This window comes from Macaca mulatta, chromosome 2 (assembly GCF_049350105.2).
Source record: "Macaca mulatta isolate MMU2019108-1 chromosome 2, T2T-MMU8v2.0, whole genome shotgun sequence".
Taxonomy (NCBI): Eukaryota; Metazoa; Chordata; class Mammalia; order Primates; family Cercopithecidae; genus Macaca; species Macaca mulatta.
This window is the reverse complement of record NC_133407.1, coordinates 45,638,119-45,664,165: the sequence shown is the minus strand read 5'-3', so window position 1 is coordinate 45,664,165 and position 26,047 is coordinate 45,638,119. Positions and strand designations below refer to the sequence as shown.

General features: G+C 36.8%; 1 protein-coding gene across 11 annotated transcripts in view; it reads right to left on the bottom strand.

The window, feature by feature from the left end:
* The window catches only part of PLS1 (plastin 1), a 111,932-nt gene that overhangs the window by 15,489 nt on the left and 70,396 nt on the right, over positions 1-26,047 (bottom strand). For all 11 annotated transcript variants that reach the window (XM_028843750.2, XM_028843752.2, XM_077991548.1 and 8 more), the window contains 9 exons: positions 25,394-25,523; positions 20,180-20,312; positions 18,054-18,135; positions 13,860-14,025; positions 13,637-13,779; positions 11,711-11,803; positions 8,277-8,472; positions 3,523-3,601; positions 55-169 (listed from right to left, as the gene is read on the bottom strand). In XM_028843750.2, coding sequence (XP_028699583.1) covers positions 55-169; positions 3,523-3,601; positions 8,277-8,472; positions 11,711-11,803; positions 13,637-13,779; positions 13,860-14,025; positions 18,054-18,135; positions 20,180-20,312; positions 25,394-25,523 — 1,137 coding nt within the window. The remainder of the gene's footprint in view (positions 1-54; positions 170-3,522; positions 3,602-8,276; positions 8,473-11,710; positions 11,804-13,636; positions 13,780-13,859; positions 14,026-18,053; positions 18,136-20,179; positions 20,313-25,393; positions 25,524-26,047) is intronic.

Genomic DNA, 26,047 nt, shown 5'->3' with positions numbered 1-26,047 from the left:
CTTTGTTTTATATCAGAACAATAACAATATATCCATGGCCATTATTTCATTCACCTTCTTCATGTTCCCTCCAAGGGCAGGATAAGGAGGTTTGTTGACATGGCTCCAGTTGACTGGCACTCGGATCATCTCATAGAGCTGAAAGATCACTAAAGCATCTGTGAGGTCACTAAAACAGGAAGGAAAAGCAGATAAAGGAGGAGGAAATGTTGGGTACTACCTAATTGTATTAAGTACATTGGAGACAGACTTATATCTTTAAGAATGTAAGTCATTTAATCCTTAAGGAATGACAGGACATATCATTTGACCCAGAACTTCCAGTCTAAGAATCTGTCTAAAATGTTTACATAAATATTTACAAAGGTATATACATCCAAGGACATTCATTGCCACAGTATTTATAAATTTGGAAACAACTTAACTGCCTGGCAGTAGGGAGCTGTTGAGTAAACTATACTATAAACTCCTTGGCCACCATTAGACATGAGGTAGATCTCTATGTATTGATATGAAAAGCTTTGCAAGACATATCAAACTTTAAAAAACAAATGGCAGAACATTTCATACAATTTGATCTAATTTATTTAAAAAAATTTAGAGTCAAATATGTTTATATACCTATACATGCTAAGGACAGTTAATAGCAATTACCTCTATTAGGTAAAGAAAGAGGTCAGGAAAAGGGGAGTACGAGAGAGTAAGGGTGGAATGTTTTATTTTATTCTATATACTTACATACTTTCTGGAACTTGTCCAGTAAAAATAAGTTCATGTATTATTTATACATTATTTTTTAACTTAAAAATAATTATAGGAAAATCACAATAGCTACCCAGTAGGCAGCCGTTTGTGTTCAGGAATGAAGGTTAAGAAGAAGGAACTTATGAACAAGTAGGAATTCTCGAAGTAAAAATATTAACTACTTTGGATTCAGAAAAATATATTCTCCTGAGAAGGTTAATGTATGCCTGTTTAGTCTATTTTTAATGCAGTATGCTAAGGACATAAAGCAATAGCAACTGATTTTTTAAATTGCTAGCTTTGTGATGTATTACATGACTTTTCTCCTCCAACAGCTTGTCCAATGAGTTATGGTTCGCTAAGGTTCATATTAAATTACTTTGCATTCTCTGAGCACACACCACATGGCAGTGAAGGCAGCTGGGCCCAGTACTAGGTGATAGAGGGAGAAAGTCTGATATGAAGGTAATTAAGATCTGAGTAGATTATCTTTAGGCACATGAAACATTCTGTATAAAAAAAGAATCACTAAAGTATTTCTACAGGTTCTGGAATCTTATCTGTTTTATGTATTTTTCTTCTTTACTTTAAATGAATTCATTCTTATTCCTGTCTAGTATGGTATTATTATTATTTTGCAAATAGAACTGAGGCCCAGAGAGTTTAAATGATTTCCAGAGACTTCAAGATGAGTTCTGGAACCAACTGGTCATAGAAAAACTCTAGGACTAACAGTTCTTGAAACATATTTATAACATTTTAGAGAAGAGAATTTTCAGGGAAAATCTAGCTGTTTTGGTTTGGGCTGGCTATACTATAGGCAGGAACCTAAAAATTCTTGGGGGTGGGTTTAGGAATATGATGCAGACACAATTCTATGGAGACATGGTTCCAGTGTCAACTAGATGTCCACCTATTGTTCTTCTGCATCTGATGGTTCTCTAAGATTATGTTAAAGAATTTTCTGAAACAGTTTCTGAACAGTTCTTTTCCCAAGAAAAAATACTATATGCTCAGAAGCCCAATGCTGGTACTTCTTGAATAAAGATATTCTTCAGATATCTTTAGCTAAAAGGTTTGGGCAATTCTCTTCTCCACTGTCAATGATAGAATCTAGTGTTTCTGATATTTGTGAAATAATTACATGAGTATCAACAACTCTTAATCTGCTATTTTTAAGCTTACTCTTTAATTATAGAAAAATACATGTTCATGGTTCAAAAAAAATACAATCATGTTTAAGTTACTAAGATTAAAAGTCTTGGGCGCAGTGGCCCACGCCTATAATCCCAGCACTTTGGGAGGCCGAGGCAGGCAGATCACCTGAGGTCAGGAGTTCGCCACCAGCCTGACCAACATGGAAAAACGCCATCTCTACTAAAAATACAAAATTAGCTGGGCGTGGTGGTACATCCCTGTAATCCCAGCTACACGGGAGGCTGAGGCAGGAGAATCACTTGAACCCGGGAGGCAGAGGTTGTGGTGAGCTGAGATCATGCCATTGCACTCCAGCCTGGGTAACAAGAGCAAAACTCCATCTCAAATAAATAAATAAAATAATAATAATAATAATAAAAGTCTCCTTACTGTTCTCTACTCCTACTACCCAGGCTACATACAGTTTGCTATGTACCTCTCTAGATTTTCTTTTAAAATTCGAATACAAATACTACACACTCAAATTGTAAACAAAATGGGATCATACTACACTTTGTTATTCTTTTCTCTTGACTATATATTAGAGACATTCTTTCAAATCAGTCCATAAAAAGTGGACCCCTCCTCGCCTTCAATATTTGTGTTTTAACTTCCCTGCTACTGTAACAGGAGCTCCGGTCTAATTGACATATATCTCCTCTCATCTAGCTGAAATTTACACACTCTTCAAGAGCTTTACAAATAAGGGTCTACCACAATCAAAGCCAGTTACCATAATAAGGTAACACTGGTTTTCAATTTTAAAGAACATTGTGAATAAACACCAAGCAGCAGAAATTACAGCATCATAAATCCTCAGTGAGCCAGTGAACTTGGCCTGTTGTGACAATCTTCTTTAAGGAGTTAATCTTAGTTAATCTTCTTTAAGGAGTTTCTTGGTTATGTAAATTATTAATACATTTAGTTAATTAGAACTTTTTTCTAAAAAAAAAAAAAAATACAACTAGCTGAAGTTGGCTTCTTTTGCATTTTATTAAGGCAGGCTGGTAGACTGTATAATAAAGAGAGAAGAACGGTTTCCTCTCATCCACACTTAGAAAGACGCATCGTTAGCCCAGGAATTGATTTAGTGAAATATTTTCTTAGCCCTACTAATGCCAATAATGTGTTATCATTTTTAAACAAGAAAGAATGAGATAAGCTATAACAATTATTCAAGGAAAACAAGTTACTTTTACAAATTAGAAAAAATATACACATAAATTATGGAATAATTGAGGTTTTGGCAAAAATAAATGAAAAATGACAATGAAAAACATAATAATTTATCAGTTATTACTGTTACTCTGTTAAAGTTGAAATTATTTTTATGATCAATAACTATAAAAGGATTATCTTTACTGATTTATGTATATCATCAAAAACATAACTATTATTCCTTTTTTGAATAGTAACTTTCTTTTAAAATCCATTGTATTGCCAATTCCCAGCATCCTGAAACTCTAAAATTTGGCTAAAATTCTTGCGACTTGAGAAAATGTTCCATTTAAACATGCCTACAGTTTGAAACTTGAAAAGTTTGACCCTGACAGTACAGCTGAAGCACAATAAAATATTTACCTGTACAAATGATTAATATATGGGTTGACTCCCAAGGAATTCATCCAGTTCCGAAATGTTCTCTCTTCCTTGCTCTCTCCTAGAGTAGACACAAGCTCACACTGATGACTCAGGACAAAAGGAACCAGGAACTATATGTTAAACCATTCTAGCAGGTACAAACTGGTCAAACCTACCTTGCCATGGTTCTTTAGATACTACAGTTTCTTTAAAGGGAGAAAAAAAGTCTCTTAATGCCAAAGTCCCTTCTTTCCTACTACCTAGGAAGCCTCCATTTGCTCTAAATCTCTTCTAGATTCCCTTTGATGTCTGTGAACTAGTACTGAGCCATGGGTTTCTCTGCCTAGAAATAACAGATACACTTCTGTGGTCTATAATTATGATTAGATGCAAAAGGGATTCACTAAACATTAATAAAAATAAAATCTTTTAGCAGTCAGGATAACATTAGCACATTAAACACAAATAGAAAAGTTATACCTTTCTCGATTCAGGGTTTCTAAATTTGTACAAATTATGGTTTTACGCACACAAACTACACTTTACACCACACAATGAAGGGCAGAGGAGATTACAGGTAAATATAAAAACACACAATGAAGGGAATATAACTATTTTACAGGCTTCCTGAGTTAGTTTAGATTGTCATTACTGAAAATACATAAGGAACACAGACCCAATACAGATTGATAAGAGAGAGATACATTTCGTCATAGTAAGTTCCTGGACCTCAAAGATCCATTCAAGGAGATAACTCCTTCAGGTGCTGTTATTTAACCCTACCTCCCTGAGCATTCCCTTCATAACAGTGCTTACATAATCTATAACGAAAATGTGGGTTATGGTATACCACAAAGTGAGCAGGAATGTGGGCTGGTTCTACCACTGTCTGCCTTCTAGTCATCTCCTGATGGCTAATAGTCCTAAGTAACTATCATGATTATTTGTTCTTCAGCAAAGGTAGTAGACAGTGGAATGGCCCAATTTATATCTTACCACCAGACTCCTGAAAAACTGAAACATTTATACCTCTCATCAATTCTAAGTTATAGGCAAGTTCAAGTAACTCTAGATTTTGGCCCATGTGACAATTTGGCACATAAATCTATAATCATCTGTGTTCCAGGGGCTTGTTCATATAGAGCCATTGCAACAGTCATCTTCACATTGAGTGCCAAAGACAGTATAAACCTGCACACCCAGGACAGGAACCCAAGCCTTGTCAGAGCTAAAGAATTCTGTTATTTGTGCCAACTGTTCAGGAAATAATCTACTCACTGTAGTTTCATGTGGTTTCAATGCCATTATCTAACAGCTTTCCCAGAATCTGCTTTAATTATTGCTCTATTATATAGCCCTATAATTTCTTGCTTAAATTTTGTTCCCTCTGGTCTGCATAAAAGGTAACTGATCAGTCTGTTGTATCTGCTACCACCACTTTATTATAAAGAGAATCTTTTTTTAAAAAAATGAGAATTTTTTTTAAGAAGAACCAAGCTAAACTAAATATTTCCAGAATCCATGCCAGTTTTATTTGTAGGAATTATTAAACAGGTACAAATTAAATCTATGAACTATTCCCAAAGTGACATAAATATAAACATACTGTGATCAATAACTTGATGCCTTTGATTTGGATTTACCTCTCAGTTGTTTCTCTATTACTATCTATCATAAAGATATATATATATATTTTTCTAATAGTTACAGAAGTTTTACATTATTTCCATCTAGGAAAATCTAAATGTCTTAAAATTATGAAGATTAACAGTGCCTTATTGGTTTAATTTTTAATTAAAATATCCAAATTCTGTTGAACCTAATGATGCAGTAATATTTTAAAATAACTAAACTTGCATTTTAATAGAGTTCTGAAACTATCTTCAGGGGTTCATATTTCTTCCTATTGTTCTCCACTGATTATATAATTATTTTAATTTTTGATACCTGGAAAGTAAAATAGATTTTTTAAGTGAGCATTTATTTACCTAATAACATTTCAAAATGTCTTGGTACATAAATGCTCAAAGCTAGAGGCACTATGCATTTGTGCAAGAGCCATGGTAAAGCATTACAAAAATATATGTATTCCAGATTGGAAAATGTCTGGATTACAGACAGCTAAAGCAATCTTCAAGGTAAAATCTTTTTTCCCCCTAGATCTGATATACAATTTCAAGAAGTAAAATCTTAATTGCTGATATACAAGACTGAAAGAACTATAAAACATTCTTTTCATTTGCAGGCTCAATTTGACATCTACAAATAATAAAAAATAAAATAAAAAATAGCAATAAAAATAACAACTATCTTAGAAGTAGGCTACTAGGAGGGAAAAAAGGAATTAACATATATTTAACACTCAATAAATGTGCTGTGACACATGAAGTGCTTTCCTCCTCCCTCCCTGACCATTAATAAACACATACTGTATTCTTTCATTCATGATCACATTTAGCTTGCTCTGTAACTCTTCGAATTAAGTTTATTAGTCTTGTTTTATATATGAAAAAAACCAAGGCTCACAGAGGTTATTCAGATTAAATAGTGGAACTAAGATTTGAACAAAGTCTGATAGTTTGTGGTCTATGTACCTTCTGTAACCATAAATGAATTCTGAGATGGTCTTTCTATACAGAGCCCACATATCTGGCTCAATTTGATGTGAGGGTTTAATATTTAATTGTGTTTTCTTTAATTCTCTAGAGAGAAAATTCTCTGCCAATGAGGACATACTAACATATGAATTTGGGATGTGATAAGATCAAGCTTCAAATTTCATAAGGATATATTAAAACTCAAATTTACAGAGGAAAATAATCCAATGACAGTCAAAGTCAAATACATTTTTGACAGATGTATGAGGACATACATATGTTCTAAATAAAGATGACTGATAAATATTTCCCATGTTATCTTAATAGATAGTAAATAATAACGGAAATATTTAGCAATCCTATTCACACTGAAAAATTCCAAAAGCATGCTGAACACTAGCAAAAGAATTCAAACATGAAAAATAAGAGAGCGAGCAAGTTGGAAAAGATATCTAGCAAGAATTCAGTGACTATAAAAAGCAGATCATTTTTAATATGCCACTCTAAACAATGCCTTCTACTGACAGAGGGATTTTGAAATTTTCCAGACTGCCAAAACCTAGCAGTGTTCCTTTGGCTTATTTTTTTTTTCAAGTTCTAATCTCTTACCCTAAATTTCTCTTTGCTGAAAAATCTACATTTTTTGTCTACTTTCCCTCTCAGTTACATATCTACATAGAAAATATAATCTTTATTTTATTTTACGGGACCTTCAAAAAAATGAATTACTCATATTCTTCGAATAATGTATTTGTTAAATCTGAAGCGTCTTTCATTAATCACAAAACTGTAATTATGAGGTGACAAGGACATTGGAACTTTGGTTATGGCAGTCAAGCAAAAAAAGACCATGAAATTGATTTCTCATTCTGTCTCACTGGGAAAGAAGGGAGTAAGTGTGAATTATGTGAGAGGATGAACACTGAGATCATGAATACTGCACATCAGATTCTCCCTACAAAGAAGAATCCCCGCTTTCTCCAAACCAGGGCAACTAGCAAGAAAAATCTTAAGATTGGCGCCTTCCTCTGACAACTGCCTCTCCCTTCAACAACTGCCATTACTACTGCCACTGTTTTTACTTTAAGTTCTGATACTAATGTGGGTGTTGGTATGTGTGAGAGTGGGAGAAAAAAGAAAGGCTGGGAAACAAAAAATGAGTAAGAACTGGGTGTTAAGAATGTTTTGTCATTATGATTCATAGATTGTAAGCTTCAGTGAGGTTCAGTAAATATAACATAGCTAATTGATACAAAATAATATGTTATAGAACCTAAATTAATCCTTTCAAAGATTACTTGTGATAAAAGATACATTTTATCACAGGAGAGGGATAAAGGTTTTACATCAAATCATGAAGTCCACTTCTCAAAATTGAGTTCTAATGTGTTTACAACTACAATACCCCATCATTATAGAAGGCAAATTAGGTAGAAATTTTATAAAAATCAAAGCTTTGTTCTGCTATTCTAATTAAGTTTTGTGTTTCATTCTATGGGCATATTAAGAGAGAAATAACACAGCATGAACAATGCAAAAAATAAAATATCAATCCAGATGGAAAGAATAAATGGTACTAATAAAAAGAACATTCAGAATGAATATATTTATAGAGTATAGAAAAGTACTAAATACAGTACCTACATTAGGAGGGGTCAAATCTGCATTTCATGAAGCAAAACAGGAAAGTATTATATATTATGAGACAGATAACGATAGACCACACAAAAGACAAATAACGAACACTAATTTTTTCATGTACACTAAAAACATTAAAAAGAGAACAATACTAGAGTCAAACTGGAGCTTTCAAAGGAGAAAAACACCTACAAATAATTATTTTATTCTAATAGATAATTCATTGTCCATATTGGTGGTAGAGCTGTTATGTGATCATTTATGAGAATATTTTAAATGTATGATACTTTTCACTAACCTCTTATGGAGAAATGAAAGATAAGATTTACCCCAGCATTCTCTTTTAATCAAAACCAGCAACCACCTTCCATAATTTGAATTTTTCAATGGATACACACACCTACTACACACACTAAATTGCATTTCCCACTACAGCCCCTATCTCTGACAGTGAAGTAAGACAACACCGTAAGAAGATAAATATAGTAAGTCAATTAAAGAAAGGCAGAAAGAACACACCTTCCAGTAAATTCATATCGATGTCATTATTATTCGGCTTGTGCAGGCATGGGTATGTGTTAAACAAATTAGCTACAAAAGCTAAATTAAGTTTAGGATTGCCTGAAACCACATCTGCAGGAGTAACAAACTGCTTGCAGCCCAGTTTATCTGCTTCTTGAAGCATGAGTCCAGCACGCTTCAGGTCATTTGTCTCCTAAACAATAAAACAAAAATGGTTACAATTGAAGTTTTAACTGGCATAATTTTTATTGGTATACGTATTTATAAGCAATTACTTTTCCACAAATATATCAAATAATAACTCAAAATAAGATCAAAATGTGTAGTAATTCCAACTCAACTTACCCATTCCTTTATTTATTTATTTATTTTATTTATTTAGAGACAGAGTCTTGCTCTGTTCCCCAGGCTGGAGTGCAGTGGCATGATCTTGGCTCACTGCAACCTCTGCCTCTTGGGTTCAAGCGATTCTCCTCCCTCAGCCCCTGAGTACCTGGGATTACAGACACATGCCACTATGCCCAGCTAATTTTTGTATTTTTAGTAGAGACAGGGTTTTGCCATGTTGGCCAGGCTGGTTTCGAACTCCTGATCCAACCACCTCGGCCTCCCAAAGTGCTGGGATTATAGCCATGAGCCACTACACCTGGCCTCCATGCCTTTTAAGTTAAAGGGAAAAAAGTCTCTGAGTTTCCTTGCTGGGATAACTGAGTTATATTTTACCCTTTTTGCTAAAATACTCAGCAAAATCCTCAAATATTGTTATCAGTAAGCTCACAGTGGTCGCACTATACGTAACTTATTCAAGGCCAGCTAGTAGAGTGCCCTCTGGATAACAGGTATAGTTATCATACCCACTGTACACTGAGTGAAATTTCCAGAAGGCTCTTCTTGATGAAAAACAAGTTGAAATTACATATTTTAAAAATTAAAATCATAGCGAAAAGCACCTTTCACAATTGCAAAACCCTGAAAACAAATGAAACAACCCAAATACCTATGAACAGGAGAGTAGATGAATGAATTTGTATATTCACACAATGACATCCAATATGGGTAACTCTTAGAGACACAAATTCAAAAAGAAGTACTAGAAATTTAAGTATAACATGATAAACTTTAAAGGAAGTTAAAAGTAAAATGAAGAATTTAATTTTGTAAGGGATACATTTGGATGAAGGGAAACTACATGAAAAGAAAAGCAAAACAACAGTGAACACAAGATTCAAGACTGTGGTTACCACACTGGGCTGAAACAGAGATGGAATAGGGAAGAACTGGACAGAAAATGTAATGTCAAGGTCTTAGTTTTCCTGTTAGATTGAGAGTTCATGAGGCTTGTTACAATTTCAAAACAACCACACACAAAAATAAATTTAAAAATGGGTATGCACAGACCCATATGAGTATATCATGACCAAAGATAACCTACCTAATTCTGTGCACCACAGTTGCAAAATAATCATGTAAATGAAATCGGAGAAAGCAACAGATTATTAAATTAAACAACGATGAAAAGTTACCAATGTAGACATCAAAAAATGACAATATGTGGCCGGACGTGGTGGCTCATGCCTGTAATCCCAGCACTTTGGGAGGCCGAGGTGGGCGGATCACTTGAGGTCAGGAGTTTGAGACCAGCCTAGCCAACATGGTGAAACTCCATCTCTACTAAAAATAAAAAAATTAACCAGACGTGGTGGTGTGCACCTGTAATCCCAGCTACTCAGGGAGCAGAGGTAGGAGAATCACTTGAGCCCAGGAGGCGGAAGTTGCAGTGAGCCAAGATTGTGTCACTGCACTCCAGCCCGGGTGACAGAGCAAGACTCCATCTAAAAAAAAAATCCAACCAAACAAATAAAGACAATATGTGGACCTTATTTTAGGTCTTAATTCAAATAAACTATGAAAAAAATGGCATTTATGAGGCAAGTAGAAATGTCAACATTGACTAGATATTTTGATGATGTTACAGATTGTTGCAATTTTTTAAGGTATGATAAGGTATTGTGGTTTTACTTTAAAAGTGTCTTTATCTTTTAGAAATACATATTGAAATATCCATGAAGTAATGTCTAAGATTTGCTTCAAAATAATACAGAGGAGGAGGGAAATAGGGAATAAATAAGATTGACCATGAATTGGCAGATGTTGGAACTGAGGGATGAGTACCTGACAGTTTAGTATACTAAGTCTGTTCTCTTTTGAATATAGTCAAAATTTTCCATAAGTTTAAGTTCCTAATTTTTTTAATTAAAATGCTTTGCAAATTTTACAGAGCGTTGCAGTACTGTTTCTGAAATATGTCATTATAATAATGTGAGATATAATTAATTAGTAATGACTCAAGTTGCCTTTAAAACCAAATGTTATGGATACAGCACTTTAAGTACATGACATATTTTCATACAATCTATTATCTGACCAGATTTTAATGTTTAGAATTCAAGCTTGTCCAACCCACGGCCGGTGGGTCACATGCAACCCAGGACAGCTTTGAATGTGGCCCAACACAAATTTGTAAACTTTCTTAAAACATTATTAGATTTTGTTGCAACTTTTTTTTTTTAAGCTCATCAACTATTATTAGTGTTAGTGTATTTTATGTGTGACCCAAGACAATTCTTCTTCGAATGTGGCCCAGGGAAGCCAAAAGACTGGACATCCTGATTTAGATATAACCATCCCTGGTATTTATAACTTATGCTAAAAGAATGAGATTCCTAGGAAGTGTGTTTGGTAGGTCAGAATCTGTTATCAGTCCTTCCTAGGAACACCATAAATACTAGGAATATCTATTTTTATTTTGTATTATTTCTAAATATAAGCTGCTAAAACTGATAATTGATTGCTTAAAAATCTAACAACAGGTTGTTGCTTCCTTTCCTGGCATATGTTGACAGTCACAAGAGCACCCTGGTGAGTTCCAATTGCCTTGCACCAGGGAAACGTGAGTGTAGGATTGATTCCACAAATATTCAAGGTCACAATTATGCAGTTCCCTTTCTTCTGTCATGACAGCCAGTTAGCTTGACATGGAGGTTTGGAGTCTGGGGCATGGAAAAAACTTCCATAGAGCAAAGCACCAAACTTTAATGGAGAGCTGAGGGCTCTACCGGGGAATGCTGCCTGTAGAGAACTGTACTTTAAATTTGACTGTACCTCCTACTCAAATTCAAATTCATAGTCAGAAAGTAGAACAGTGGTTACCAGGGCCTGGGGGGAGGAGAAAATGAAGAGTTTTTGTTTAATGAGTACAGAATTTCCCTACAGGATGATGAAAAGTTTGCAGAGATGAATAATGGTGATAGCTGCACAACAATGCAAATGTACTGAATGCCACTGAACTGAACACTGAAAATGACAAAAATGGTAAATTTTCTATGTCTCTTTTACCAAAATATATTTTAAAAGTTAAAAATTGCACTCACGTTAATTCCTGAAAGGTCAATGGCAATGGCAGGTCCATCTTCCCCACCTTTAGGGGCAATCTGATTAAGCAGATGAAAATAGGCTCTCGAGTCCTTCAAGGAAAGACACAAAATAGCATTTTTAAAATGAATAAAATCATCGTTGAATTTAGGGAAAACAAGTGCTCAAACTGAAGAAACTGCCTCTATCTCAAAGAATGGAATAACTTGAATAATACAGAATTACTTGTAGGTTCCTGAATGTACCATGCTGTTTCACACTTCAGAGCTTCAAAGCAATCCTGTTTCACACCTCAGAGTTTATAGCAATGCTGTTTCCTGCACCTGGATACCCTCCCTTACTTTTCCATCTGTTTACACACCCAAGCATCCACATCAGTTAAGATTCAGGCCAAGCATTATCTCCTGGAAGCCTTCCCTGGATTCTCCAGGATGAACTAAGAACACTCCTCTGTAGTGCACCGCACCCCTTGCCTACCTCAGTGTAAACAGTGACCACACTATTCATCATCCAATGTCATTGTCTCCAAAGATGGATATCATGCTTCTTCCCCATATATACATGAACTCTTCCCATCAAAAGGCAGAAGCTATGTGCTGTCCTCTTTAATTTGGACGGGCCTTATGATTCACTTTGACTAGGAGAATGCTGTGAAAGTGATGTTCTGGGGCTTCCAAGCCCAAATCTTAAGAGCTTCTGCTTCCTCTGTCTTAAAGTTAACCTCTACATAAGAAGTCCAACTATCTGAGACTATCATGCTGTAAGGAAGCCTGAGCTCACCATGTAGAGAGGCCTTGTGGAGGAGCACTGAGGCACCAGACATGTGATTGAGGCCTTTGTGTACTTTCCAGATGAGCCCAACTGACAGCTGAACGTAACTAAGTTAGTAATCCCAGCCAAAACCGTGCGAAGCAGAAGAACCACCCAGCCAAGATGCATCAACCCGCAAAATGATGAGAAATAATCATTATAAGCAAATTTTGCATAGTTTGCTATATAGCAATAGGTAACTGAAATATCCTTCTGGTACATGCTTGTCTATGAGTAGAATTGGCAAGCTTCTCAAGAGCTGAGTCTTTGCATCCCCTGGGCATAATGCCCTTTAGGAAGAGCTGAATAAATGTTTGCTTAGCTGAATTTTAAGAGATTTCAGAATGAAAGCAGAGAAATAAAATGTCACTTCAAATTGAGAGACTGTCCTCTAGGCCATTATGGAAAAAGATAACCTGACTGAAGGTTATCTAGCTAAAGAGGGAACATGAATTAGAGCCAGCACTGATTACTCTGGGGGCAGGGGGCAGGGCAGGGGAGGACATAAAAAAACAGAGAGAAGAAAGTCACAGCACCCTGGCTTGGCAGTGCCCATCCAGGCAGTAAGCAAGGGAAAGTTGTCGTTAGACAGAAATGCCTGTTATAGTCTCCTGACAAGATTCTCCCAGTAGAGAGGGAAGTGTTTTAAGCTACGCTGGTTAAGGCACAAACCTTAAGATCCCTTTGTTTACTGATTCACTGTGCCCTCAGATAATCTGATTTCCTGTTAGCTGGTTATTGACAAAGTGGGAGTAAGAGTGTTAAACCAGTAAACAGATAGAATTATTAGTCCAAATGAACAGACTGACATCCTCATTATAATCTAGCAGATCTGTGGCCTATAAAATGAGAAAGTGTGTTTTAATCTGTTGAGGTTAACATCTCTTTCCTCTCATAGCCAGTTGTAGTTCTTATTAAAAGCCAATGTATCTGGTTTTTTAGAAAATATATATTTCGTGAATATAATTGGGGGATCTACTTCACACAGTAATGCAAATTTTCATTTTCTATCCCAAGTGTTGTGAATTTAATTCAAATTTAAGTCTGAACCCCTTTTATTTTTACACTCCACATCCTTTATTTCATGTCACAAATTTGAACATTTAAGTATAAACCTTAATGTCTTGGCTGAAGTTGCTGATGGTATGCCATCCTGCATTGGTCAGATGGTAGTTCACCCATCGCAGCAGTAATTCCTCAGGAGAAAGCTTCATCAGCTCCTCTAGTTCCTCACCTTCATTTAACAATGCAATCAGAGCTGAGGGCAAAACAGCGAAATGTAAATTCTTCCCATAGTGAGTACATGCAATGAACAGCAAATATTTCTAATGATCTTACCTTCATTCCTGGAAATCTCAATATCAGCAAAAAGGCCAACTTTGATGATCTGCCAGAGAAGTCCCAAGACCAAGTGAGGTTTTCCTTCTTTGAGATCTGATGCACCGATGTTGACCACTGTACAACCAATGGCGGAGGCAGAATTCAGGGCTAGGTTTAAATTTTCCTGAATTGCCAAAAAAAAAAAAAAAGTACACATGAGGAAGTACTTTCTTAGGTCTTATCTATAAAAATTATCTATAAGAAACAATGAACTGCCAAATTTCAGATTTATAAACATAATATATATACAATGAAAATACCACTACTCGAAAAAAATCACATGGTTTTAACTGTTACTTTATGTGCCAATGACTTTCAAATCCCTATTTCCACCCAGACCTCCTCTGAGTCCCCACTCTAAGCTCTGTATCTATATATGTACTTTGTTATGTCTACCTGGATGTTCTGCCAATACCTCCAACTCAACATGATATTTCTGTAAAGTGCTCATTTGGAAGTATTTCTTTAAAAAATTATGTACAATTAGGTTTTAAGAGAATTTTAAAGTAACTCTTAAGATGGATTTTACAAATGAGGAAACTGCAGCACTGACAGATTCCACAGTGGAAAGGCTGGGGTCTGATCCCAGTGGTCTCCAGAGCCCATCCTCTTTTCTTTTTTTTTTAGACAGAGTCTCGCTCTGTCACCCAGGCTGGAGCGCAGTGGCACGATCTCAGCTCACTGCAAGCTGCGCCTCCCGGGTTCACGCCATTCTCCTGCCTCAGCCTCCCGAGTAGCTGGGACTACAGGTGACCGCCACCACACCCGGCTAATATTTTGTGTTTTTAGTAGAGATGGGGTTTCACCATGTTAGCCAGGATGATCTCCTGACCTTGTGATCTGCCTGCCTCGGCCTCCCAAAGTGTTGGGATTACAGGTGTGAGCCACCGCGCCCGGCCCAGAGCCCATCCTCTTAATCGCCATGCATTACTGCCATTCTCATATTGTAGCAGTAATAGCAACAATTTAATGTGCTGGTCACAACAGCAGCAAAGCACAGAGGTTCTCAAAGCATAGCAAATATTTCAATGGCTTCCTCCTATAGTGTGCTGAAGTGATTTATTGAGCTCCAAGTAAATAAATGGCTGTATCTTTGGGGTTCATCTGGGGTGATTAAAATAAGCATTTTGAATTATTTTTGTAGCAGTATTAAGCAATGTTCATTTAAATATAGTTCTCCCGAAAGAAGCAGAACCAGAGAAACCTTCAATATTTTTATAACCTCATAATTCACTACAAATAAACATAAACATGAAAACATTAACAGCAAATTGCAAATACTTTGTGGAAATCTAAGATTTTTAATAACTTCAGGTGTTTTTAATTAACATTCCTGCTTCAGATGTTTTTTAAGTTACCATAAATCAAATCTATGCAACTTTCAAGAGACAACTGCTGCTGATTTAGGCATGATCACTAATATTTTTCTCTTTGCTTCCAAGAGCATAAATGATGTTTGCTCCAGTTGTGATTCCCCAGAATGCATCAGCAGGGGAAAGAACTGGACTGAAAATGAAGCCAATAATAGTGTTAATCTCACAATAACCCATTTCATATGCAATTGACAGCATGTACTGTGGGCCAAAAGAAGTGTATAATTTCGCTAAATTGATTACAATACTAGTAAGAACCAAAACCTACCACTACTCTCAGCCTGGACAATAACAAACAAAACCACGTGTTACTGCCTACATTAATATGACCTTGTGTGCTATCCTCTTGTCTTCACTGGCATGACTATTCTGTCTTCATTAGCATGATCTTATTCTTCCAGGAGTCTTGAGCCTAGGCAAAAATTTTTCACTGCAGGCACTACCTAAAAGACCCATTAACTCTTCAATGAAAACATCAATGACAGTTTATACTCTAAGAATCTTTGACCTCTTCACCTTAAAATCCTCCCCTTGCTATTTCCACCAGTCTTGGGCCGGTGCATTGAGAACCTTGCCCAATCTGGATCAGAGCCCTCTTGCCCTCTCTCATATTGAAAGACCTGCCCTAAACCACAATTCCAATTCTCAGATGCTGCCCTCACTTTCCCAGCACCAAGACACTAACAAAGCTTTGCAAGTATTTTCTCTTACTGCAATAAACAGTTAACTCAGCTTTGTCTTATCAATGGGTCGTGTTGGTCATATAGGAGAAAAACTGCTTTTGATGTTAATTTTATTCAAAGATGTTTGCTTTGCAAGCATATCAAATGTCTGACAAGTAATTTGGCTTTAAAAAATGGGTAGAAAATAAGGAGTTGCAACGTTTCTTTCAAGTAAATGGTAGTTTCTACTTGATAAATACAACATTATTGCCCTATCAGTTAGTAGGGAATGGAGTGGTCACACTAAGCTACTTCTAAATATCTTAAGAACAAGAAGTAATAGGAGAACCCCATGGAGAAGTTGCTATACAATTCTTACCATGGACAACTGCTCTGAATGCCCAGCCTTCCTGAAGACTTGTGTTGATGCGGAAAGATAGGGACAGTAGGGAACCACAAACAATTGGGACACAAGAGAGGTGGCCCCGCCTTCTATAGGGCAGTGGTACATGGTTAGGCTTGGACTGTCTAACAGGTTCCCTCATTTCCTGTTATCTTTGAGAAGTACAGAACTGGATGTTGACTACATGGCTTTCTTGTTCCCTGCTTGCTAATAGGTCAATAATGTTGCATATCACTAATAGAAATTACCATTCTTGAAGAAGCCTATTTCCAGTTGCAATTGCCAGATTATTTTTCACATGTTGTACTGGAATCTTCATTTAATATCGATGATTATTGAAAATATTCACGTCTATCTTATTTATAGGATACATACATGACCATTTTTTTGCCACTGAATCTGAAACACAGCAATTCTTACTATTGTATACATTTATTGCTTGGTTTTACTTTTAATATTTATATTTAGTGCAGTAAAGAAAATAAAGAAAAAATATTCTGTAAGTATTTTGTGGTAGCCACAGAGTGGATCTGAGGGGCTATCATGCAGTTTTATTTTTAGAGATAGCATACTTCCAATATATGCAGGGGGTAATAGTCTATAGAAGACTAGCTTTCTATAGAAGACTCAATAATTTTAGCAAAATCAAGGATTGCACTTGCCAAATGAAGGACACAGGTTAGCAGTAGCTTAATTTTAATAGCTACTATTGTGACCACACCTTAAATAGTTGCTATTACTACCACCACATGAGAGTGGCAGTATAACACAGTGATTAAGAAATGAGCTCTGGCACTAGACCACTGGGATCATATCCTGACTCTGCCTCTGTATAACCTGTCAGTGCCTCAGTTTCCTCATCTACAAAATAATAGTATATACCTTATTATAAAGTTGCTGGGAGGATAATTTACATAGTGTGTTTAAATCAGTGACTGACACCCAGTAAATACTCAGTAAATATTACTATCCACTCATTGTTCTAGAGATTTTGAGGGGGAAAGTGTGGTATGTATAAATACCCGGACTTTTACAAGATCTGTATGGAGAAGCCAACTACAGAACAATTTAGTACAAAAAGAATAATTTAAAATTTTGTGAAATGATAAACCTGCAGTGTTATTTTTCAACCACCCAATAAGGGCACTGGCATCAAGCAAGTGCTCATTAATAAATAACTCAATAATTACAATAATATAAACTGAATACTACAGCTTAAGTGCATCCAAAGTACCCTGAATCTTCATTTCATTCATTACAAAATCCAACTGAATTTTTATTTAATAAAAGTCCAGTTTTGGCCAGGCATGGTGGCTCATGCCTATAATTCCAGCACTTTGGGAGGCTGAAGTGGGAGGATCACTTGAGGCCACGAGTTCAACACCAGACTGAGCAACATAGCAAGATCCCATCTCCACAAAAACTTTAAAAAATTAGCATGGCATAGTGGTACATGGTTATAGCACTAACAACTCAAGAAGCTGAGGTTGGAGGATCACTTGCTCCCAGGAGTTTGAGGTTACAGTGAGCTATATTGGGGGGTATAGGAAGACCCTCGTCTCTTAAAAACAAAACAAAAAAAAACCAAACAGTTTTTATAGGAGAACAACATTACATTAAATCAAAGGTTTTATCTGGGTCCAAGCATTCATTAATAAAGGTCTTACATTTCTCAGCAGAGTAACATGATTATAAGCAAAGGGCAAATACTTACAGAAACAGTGAATGGCGTGAGCTTTTTCTTATTGATGGCTCTTTCATCAATTGTATCTGGTTCAGATAAGTTGATCATTTTGCTAAAGAGAAAATGAGAATAGTTTAATACTCAAAGAAATTTTTTTTAGTTTATTATTGCAAACAGCCAAAATAGATAAATTTTGAAAATAACAATTCATTACCTTAAAATATTAAACAGTAAGCCAGGCATGGTGGCACATGCATATAATCTTAGCTACTTGGGAGGCTGAGCCCAAGAGTTTGAGGCCAGCCTGTGCAAAACAGAGAGACCTCATCTCAAAAAAAATAATAATAATAATTAAACTGTAATTCATGCCAGGAACTTTTTTTTTTTTTTTTGAGACGGAGTCTCGCTCTGTCGCCCAGGCTGGAGTGCAGTGGTGCGATCTCAGCTCACTGCAAGCTCCGCCTCCCGGGTTTACGCCATTCTCCTGCCTCAGCCTCCCGAGTAGCTGGGACTACAGGCGCCTGCCACCTCGCCCGGCTAGTTTTTTTGTATTTTTTTACTAGAGACGGGGTTTCACCGTGTTAGCCAGGATGGTCTCGATCTCCTGACCTCATGATCCGCCTGTCTCAGCCTCCCAAAGTGCTGGGATTACAGGCTTGAGCCACCACACCCGGCTCAGGAACTTAATTCTTAAAATCCAAGAAATATTCCCATTCCTAAAACAAATCCATCACTCACTACAAGAGTAATCTTAGCATTTCTCCTAATTTTTTTAACCATCCTGAATTTTTTTTTCTTTTTCTTTTGACATGTAGTCTACCTCTGTCACCCAGGCTGGAGTGCAGTGGTGCGATCTCAGCTCACTGCAACCTCCACCTCCTGGGTTCAAGTGATACTCCTGCCTCAGCCTCCCGAGCAGCTGGGATTACAGGTGTGTGCCACCTCTCAGAGCTAATTTTTGTATTTTTAGTAGAGATAGGGTTTCACCATGTTAGCCAGGCTAGTCTCAAATTCCTGACCTCAAATGATCTTCCTGCCTCAGCCTCCCAAAGTGCTGAGATTACAGGCGTGAGCCACCATGCCCAGCCATCACCCTGAATTTTCTTAATGTTCGTTTTGTCTTTATTTCACTTACTGGTCATCAGCATTCAACAGCCTAAAACACAAAGAAATTCTCCAAGAAGCCTCATAAAGTAGTATCAACACTGGTAAAATTACTGATGTTGCAGAAAGATACGAAGCCAGAGGTTTCATCTCAGACCAATAATTTAGACATTTTCAGAGAAATTAATATAAATTTTGTCTCTATATTTTAGAATTTTACCTTTTAAAACAAGATTAGGAAAATACCCATTGAGTTCATAATAGGAATTTCTCTGAGAGTCAAAGAAACATAAGAATTGCAGGTGGAGGTCAAGGTATATTTTACATTTAATGTCCTAAAATCTAATATCCTGTACTTACGGGTAAGGTTTTGTTTTCCTTTTTAAGTAAAAGCATCAAAAAAAAAGACTGAAGGAAATGTGTTACAATGTTAGCAAGTCATTTATGGATGGTAAGGATATTTGTGATGGTTATTTTCTACTTTGTAAATCTTCTGTACTTTTTATAAACTAAAGAAAAGATCTCCGCTTTATCCAAAGGAGTATGCTGGGACTGTGGTACACACGACGACGACAAAGACATTCCCTCCGAGAGTTTACAATATAGGGAGAAAAAATAGAATGCAAAGAGCCAAGGATAACACAAGGCTGAATCAAAACATAATTTTCATTTAGGTACAAATAAGGAATATCTTCCCTTTGCATCTCCTCATGTTCCTGTTCCAGTCAATAATCAGTACTCTCTTACTGGAAAAAGAAAAGAGAAACCCTGTGAATATTTAAAACTGCACCAGACAAATAAAAGATTCCTGGCAATTATTATAGTAACACACGTAAAAGACAACATAAAAACAAGGGATTGTATTTGAAAGAAAATTTTGGAAATTTTCCAATAGATACACAGTAGTTCATTTTCTATGCAATATACATTCTCCAGGACCTAAGTAGCTACTGATTCCAAAAGACAATGGACGGCTGAATTGTAGTTTTCATGGAATGCGCATCAATGTAATCAGGAAGAACACAGCTTCCTTAACCAGAAGATGAACTCACCAAAGAAGGATGCCATCTGCAAGTGACTTGAAAAGACTATCATCATTGGGATTCATGGGTATGAGATGCTTACAGTCAGGGTCATTCTCCAGGGCTTTGTTTATCCAGTTAACAAAAGCCACTTTTTCTTCCTCTGAAAGGAGAAAATCTTTGTAGGCAAATCTCATTTCACAAACTTTATTGCACTACAAAAACATACTTGTTAATTTCTGCTCAAAGATAATAATTGACCATTATTAAAAACCTACTAAAACACAAAAGGGTTTAAGAAAAGACGAAAGGGGGCTGGATGTGGTGGCTCAGGCCTGTAATCCCAGCACTTCCCAAAGCAATTCCGAGGCGAGCGGATCGCTTGAGGTCAGGAACTCGAGACCAGCCTGAGCAACATGGAGAAATCCCGTCTCTATTGAAAATACAAAAATTAGCCAGGCATAATGGCACATGCCCGTAGTCCCAGCTACTCGAGAGGCTGAGGCTTCAGAATATCTTGAACCAGGAGGTGGAGGTTGCAGTGAGCGGAGATCATGCCACTACACTCCAGCCTAAGCCACAAAGAGAGACTCTTTCAAAAAACAAACAAACAAACAAAAAAAAAAACAGGTGGGCGGGAGGGGCGCGGTGGCTCATGCCTGTAATCACAGCACTTTGGGAGGCCAAGACGGGCAGATCACGAGGTGAAAAGATCAAGACCATCCTGGCCAACATGGTGAAACCCCTTCTCCACTAAATACACAAAAATGAATTAGCTGGGCTTGGTGGCATGCGCCTGTAATCCCAGCTACTTGGGAGGCTGAGGCAGCAGAATGACGTGAACCCGAGAGGCGGAGCTTGCAGTGAGCCAAGATGGCGCCACTGCACTCCAACCTGGCCACAGACCAAGGCTCTGTCTAAAAAAAAAAAAAAAAAAAAAAGAAATGACAGGACAGGGGAGGGGAATTCATTCCACATTTCCACCTGATATATTAGGAGAAATGAAGGTATATATCTTAAATGAGCACAATATATATTTGGTTTGATTCAAAAATATTTCCAAATATGTATTGCTTCTGAAAGCTAATGAATCAGAAGCAGACCATCAGAGGTCAAATATGTATATGTAATTAAATAAGGAAAAAAATACAAGAAACAAAGACCATGGCAATAAAATCCATCCTCCCCAAAAAGATTTAGAGAGCTGTGATTTTTAGCTTACAACAGAAATACTGAATTCAGTCAAGAGTTATTCAAATGAATAAAACAGCTCAATTTCCATGGAACTTTTACTATTAAAAAATTGACACAAATTGGCTGGGTGCGGTGGCTCATGCCTGTAATCCCCACACTTTGGGAGGCTGAGGCGGGCGGATCACCTGAGGTCAGGAGTTTGAGACCAGCCTGGCAAACATGGTAAAACCCCATCTCTACTAAAAATACAAAAATTAGCCAGGTGTGGTGGCAGGCACCTGCAATCCCAGCTACTCCGGAGGCTGAGGCAGGGAGAATTGCTTGAACCTGGGAGATGAACGTTGTAGTGAGCCGAAATCACACCACTGCACTCCAGCTTAGGCGACAGAGTGAGACTGTCTCAAAAACAAACAAACAAACAAAAAAAACAAAAAAACTGACACAAATCTAGACACCAGCACTATCCTTGGCCATCTTCATCCACCAACTTCTCAACACATGGCTTCTAGTATGGGTACATTGATCTTAAGTAGAAAATATTTTCCCATGAGTTATGCAGTAGGGAAAATAGGAAGGAACTTAAAGTAAAAACATTGTACAGCTTTATTATTATTCTGTAGATATAAAAATCATTTAAGATTATAAATCCTTAAAGTAAATAATCCCCATTTCCATCAGAGGGTAGCACATAATGAGTTGGCCTTCTCCATTGTTGCCACAGTTCCTAGAATTAGGTAATTTTCCCAAGGGAATATTTTGCAGGTACCCCCAAAATTTAATCCATACATACACACACAAGCCAACAAAAACACAAATATGTACTAATATTTCCTCTTTGTACATATCATAATCTGCCTTATCTTCTCGCCTCTTCATACAGACCTCCTTAAAAGGATTTGGAGTCTAGGTATTCAGAGATCACTAAAATACTGTACCTGCCATTGAGGAATTTTTTAGTGTAATTATAAAACAAATATACAAAGAAATGTGATATAAGGGAAATACACACACCACCAGAAATATATATGCAATGTTTTCAGAATTTAAAAAAAGAAGCAATCACTTTTAGTTAGGGTGATCAAGAAAAGGCTTTATGGAGAAGGTACTATTTGAAATACAGGTTTTCAATAGGTGAATATAGGCAAGGAAAGAAAGGATGTTTCAGGTATAGGAACCAGGAATGAGATACCACATCACAACCACTAGGATGGCTGTAATTTTTTAAATGGGCAAAAACAAGTGTTGGTGAGAAAGTGAAGAAACTGGAGCCCTCATACATTGCTGGTGGGAATGTAAGATGGTGCAGCCACTTTGGACCTTGAGAGCTTGTTTGGAGGTTCTAGCAGGGGAGTGCAGCTACTCATATACCCTTGACCAAAGACCAGTCAACCTCTATTGGGGATGGTTGTCCTCTTCAGCTGAGCACACAGCTTCGGGAGGGACTCACATGGAGCAGTGAGGGAGGAAGGGGACCCTGCCTAGCCAGCCAGATCAGCCAAATCAACCCTGGCAATCAATGGGGTGACAGATGTCACAGCCAGATCACACTCATGGGTGTAACCACTTTGGAAAACAATTTGACAGTTCTTTAAAAATGTTAAACATAGAATTAACAAAAATTCGAGCAATTCTACTCCTAAGTATATGTCTACGAGAATTCAAAGTATATGTCCACACAGAAATGCATTCATGATGTTCATACAGCATTATTTATAATAGCCAAAAACTGGAAACAACCCAAATGTCCATCACCTGATGAAAGGATAAACAAAATGTGGTATTGGCCATAGAATGGAATATTCAGCAATAAAAAGAAATGAAGGGGCCAGGTACCATGGCTCACACCTGTAACCCCAGTACTTTGGGAGGCCAAGACAGGCATATCTCTCGAACCCAGGAGTTCAAGATCAACCTGGGTGACACAGCAAAACCGCATCTCTACAAAAGATAGAAAAATTAGCTGGGCATGGTGGTGCACATTTGGGAGGCATGGTTGTGCACTTGGGAGGCTGAGGTGGGAGGATCCCTTGAACTCTGGAGGTCGAGGCTGCAGTCAGAATAAAAGGAATGAAGTATGATATAAGTGACAACACGGATGAGCCTTGAAAATATTACGCCAGTGAAGAAGCCTATCAAATGAAAGGCTACTTACAGTATGATTCCATTTCTATGAAATTTCCAGAATAGGCAAATTTATAGAAATAGAAAGTAGTTTAATGGTTGCAGAGCCTTCGGGAAGAAGGAAATGGGGAGTGACTGATAACAAGTATGGTGTTTTTCTTTGGTGTAATGAAAGTGTTCTGAAATTAAATAGTGATGACAATTGCACAACTATGAATATGCTAAAAACTACTGAACTGTATACTTTAAAAATGAATTTTGTGGTATGTCAATTATATCTCAATAAAGCTGCTTTTTTTTTTTAATAAAAGCCATTAAATGTTCCATATCTTTTTCTAGAGAATAGTTATATAGGTGTACTCATAGGTTAAAGAAATCATCAAGCCATATACTTAAGAATAGCACACTTTGGCTGGGTGCAGTGGCTCACACCTGTAATCCCAGCACTTTGGGAGGCCAAGGTAGGCAGATCATGAGATCAGGAGATCAAGACCATCCTGGCTAACATGGTGAAACCCCAACTCTACAAAAAATAAAAATAAAAAAAAAAAAAAAACAGCTGGGCGTGGTGGCGGATGCCTGTAGTCCCAGCTACTCGGGAGGCTGAGACAGAAGAATCATGTGAACCTGGAAGGTGGAGCTTGCAGTGAGCCTAGATCGCACCACTGCACTCCACCCTGGGTGACAGAGCGAGACTTCGTCTCAAAAAAAATTTTTTTTTAATAAAGAAAAAGACCAGTACACGTCACACACTTTACTACATGTATCTTATACCTCAATAAACAAGTAAACAAAAATTTATGGTGACAAACATTAGAAAAGAGGTAACCTCTAGGGAAGAATAGTTACTACTATTGGGGGGAGTCTTCAGGTGATGAAAAGATTCCATATCTTGTTCCGGTTGGCAGCTACATGAATATATACACATGGAAAAATTCATTGAGCCGTATACTTAAGATTACAGCACTTTGCTGAATGTGTATTATACCTCAATAATTTGTTTTTTTGTCTTTAAAAAGAAGCCACTTCAGTAGAAATGACAGGCAGAAACTGGGTTAAGGGGTGAATACCTTTCAAAAAGTGAAGGTAACAGTTATGTACCTCTATGGTAAAAAGTTAGGAAAAACATACAATAGATGAGAGAAATTTGAGTGTATGACTAGAGGAAAATCCAATTAGGAAGGGACAGAATCAAGAAGATAATTAACAGATTCAGGTCTGAAATGAAGAAAGAGGGGAAAAGGTTACAGGTAATTTTGTCAAAAGACCAAAAACCATAGTTCTAATTATGTTCGTATGAATAAAAAGAACTTGGCCAAAGGTTCTTAGACATCTTAGATAGCTTAACATGGGGAAGATACCTCATCTTAAAAGTTAATATGCCTCTGCATTTCCCACTGGGCAATGGTCCAGCAAATTAATGAGATCAAGCAAATCAGGTGCTATGCTCTCTAGTCACTTGGTTACTAGATAAAAGGTGAATCAGGTATCTCAGATCTCAGAAAATGGAAGAGAAAAATCCTTGCAATATAAGCCTCTCCACCATTCCTAGCTCAGGTGTAAAAGTAAAGCCATCTCATCAGTCAGGATGAAAAGCCATTCAAAAGCCACTTTTAAATACATCTAATGCTGGAGTACAAACAACTTCCACTTTGTTGTTTATAATCTTTTTTCTGTAGACTGAGCCTGATCCATAGTAGGAACTCATTGATTTCAATGATTCTAGGATTTTTCATTTTGACATCTCTGAAACTGACATGTATTTCAAATTCAGTGGCATGTTATATTGTGCTCTGCACTATTTTTTCTCCTCAATGGCACATAAAATAATGGTATGAATCACAATGAGTGGCATCTTAGAACTGATTAAATACGTCACTTAATGAATGAATCAGTGACTAAAAGATCAGATTTGGAGGAGTCAGTTACCTGAATAAGAATGCTGTGTGCCCTCACTGGAAATAGATGAAGTTCCTCCAATAGCAGTAATCCCTTCCCTCTTGTTAATTATTTTTCGGAATGTTTTGCTGATATCTTTGCTTTTTAATTCTTGCATTAGCTGGAATGGAACATAAGTAAAATTGAGAATCAGATAACAAAAACCTGACAAGATGAAGGATATTTATTTATACTTCTTTAATAAGAAATAACATCAAATTAAATACTAGTCAGTTGTACTTATTGCTTGTATTCACAGATAACTTTCATCATTTTACCAATAACACAAAATAGACAAATACTTGAACCCCAAACAGTGAAATAAATTTTTTATACCTAAGCTTAAATTGAACACACTGAAATTATTCTTCTTGGGTTGCCATAATCTTCTGTACTGAAAACCTAAGATATAACTAACTACATGCTAAAAATAAAAGAATGCCTTAATGAAGATATTTTCCTGGCTGAACATCTCAAATGTATTCATGTTAAAATAAGTCAGCTCTTAAAGGAAATAACATAGGCTTACAGAAACTCCCTTTCCCAATCACTTTCTCACTGGACTCACCAGAGATTGGCAAGACTGAATTCAATCAGTTCTGCATGCAGCAAAGTGATTGGGTTTTTTAAAAATGCGAATCTGAT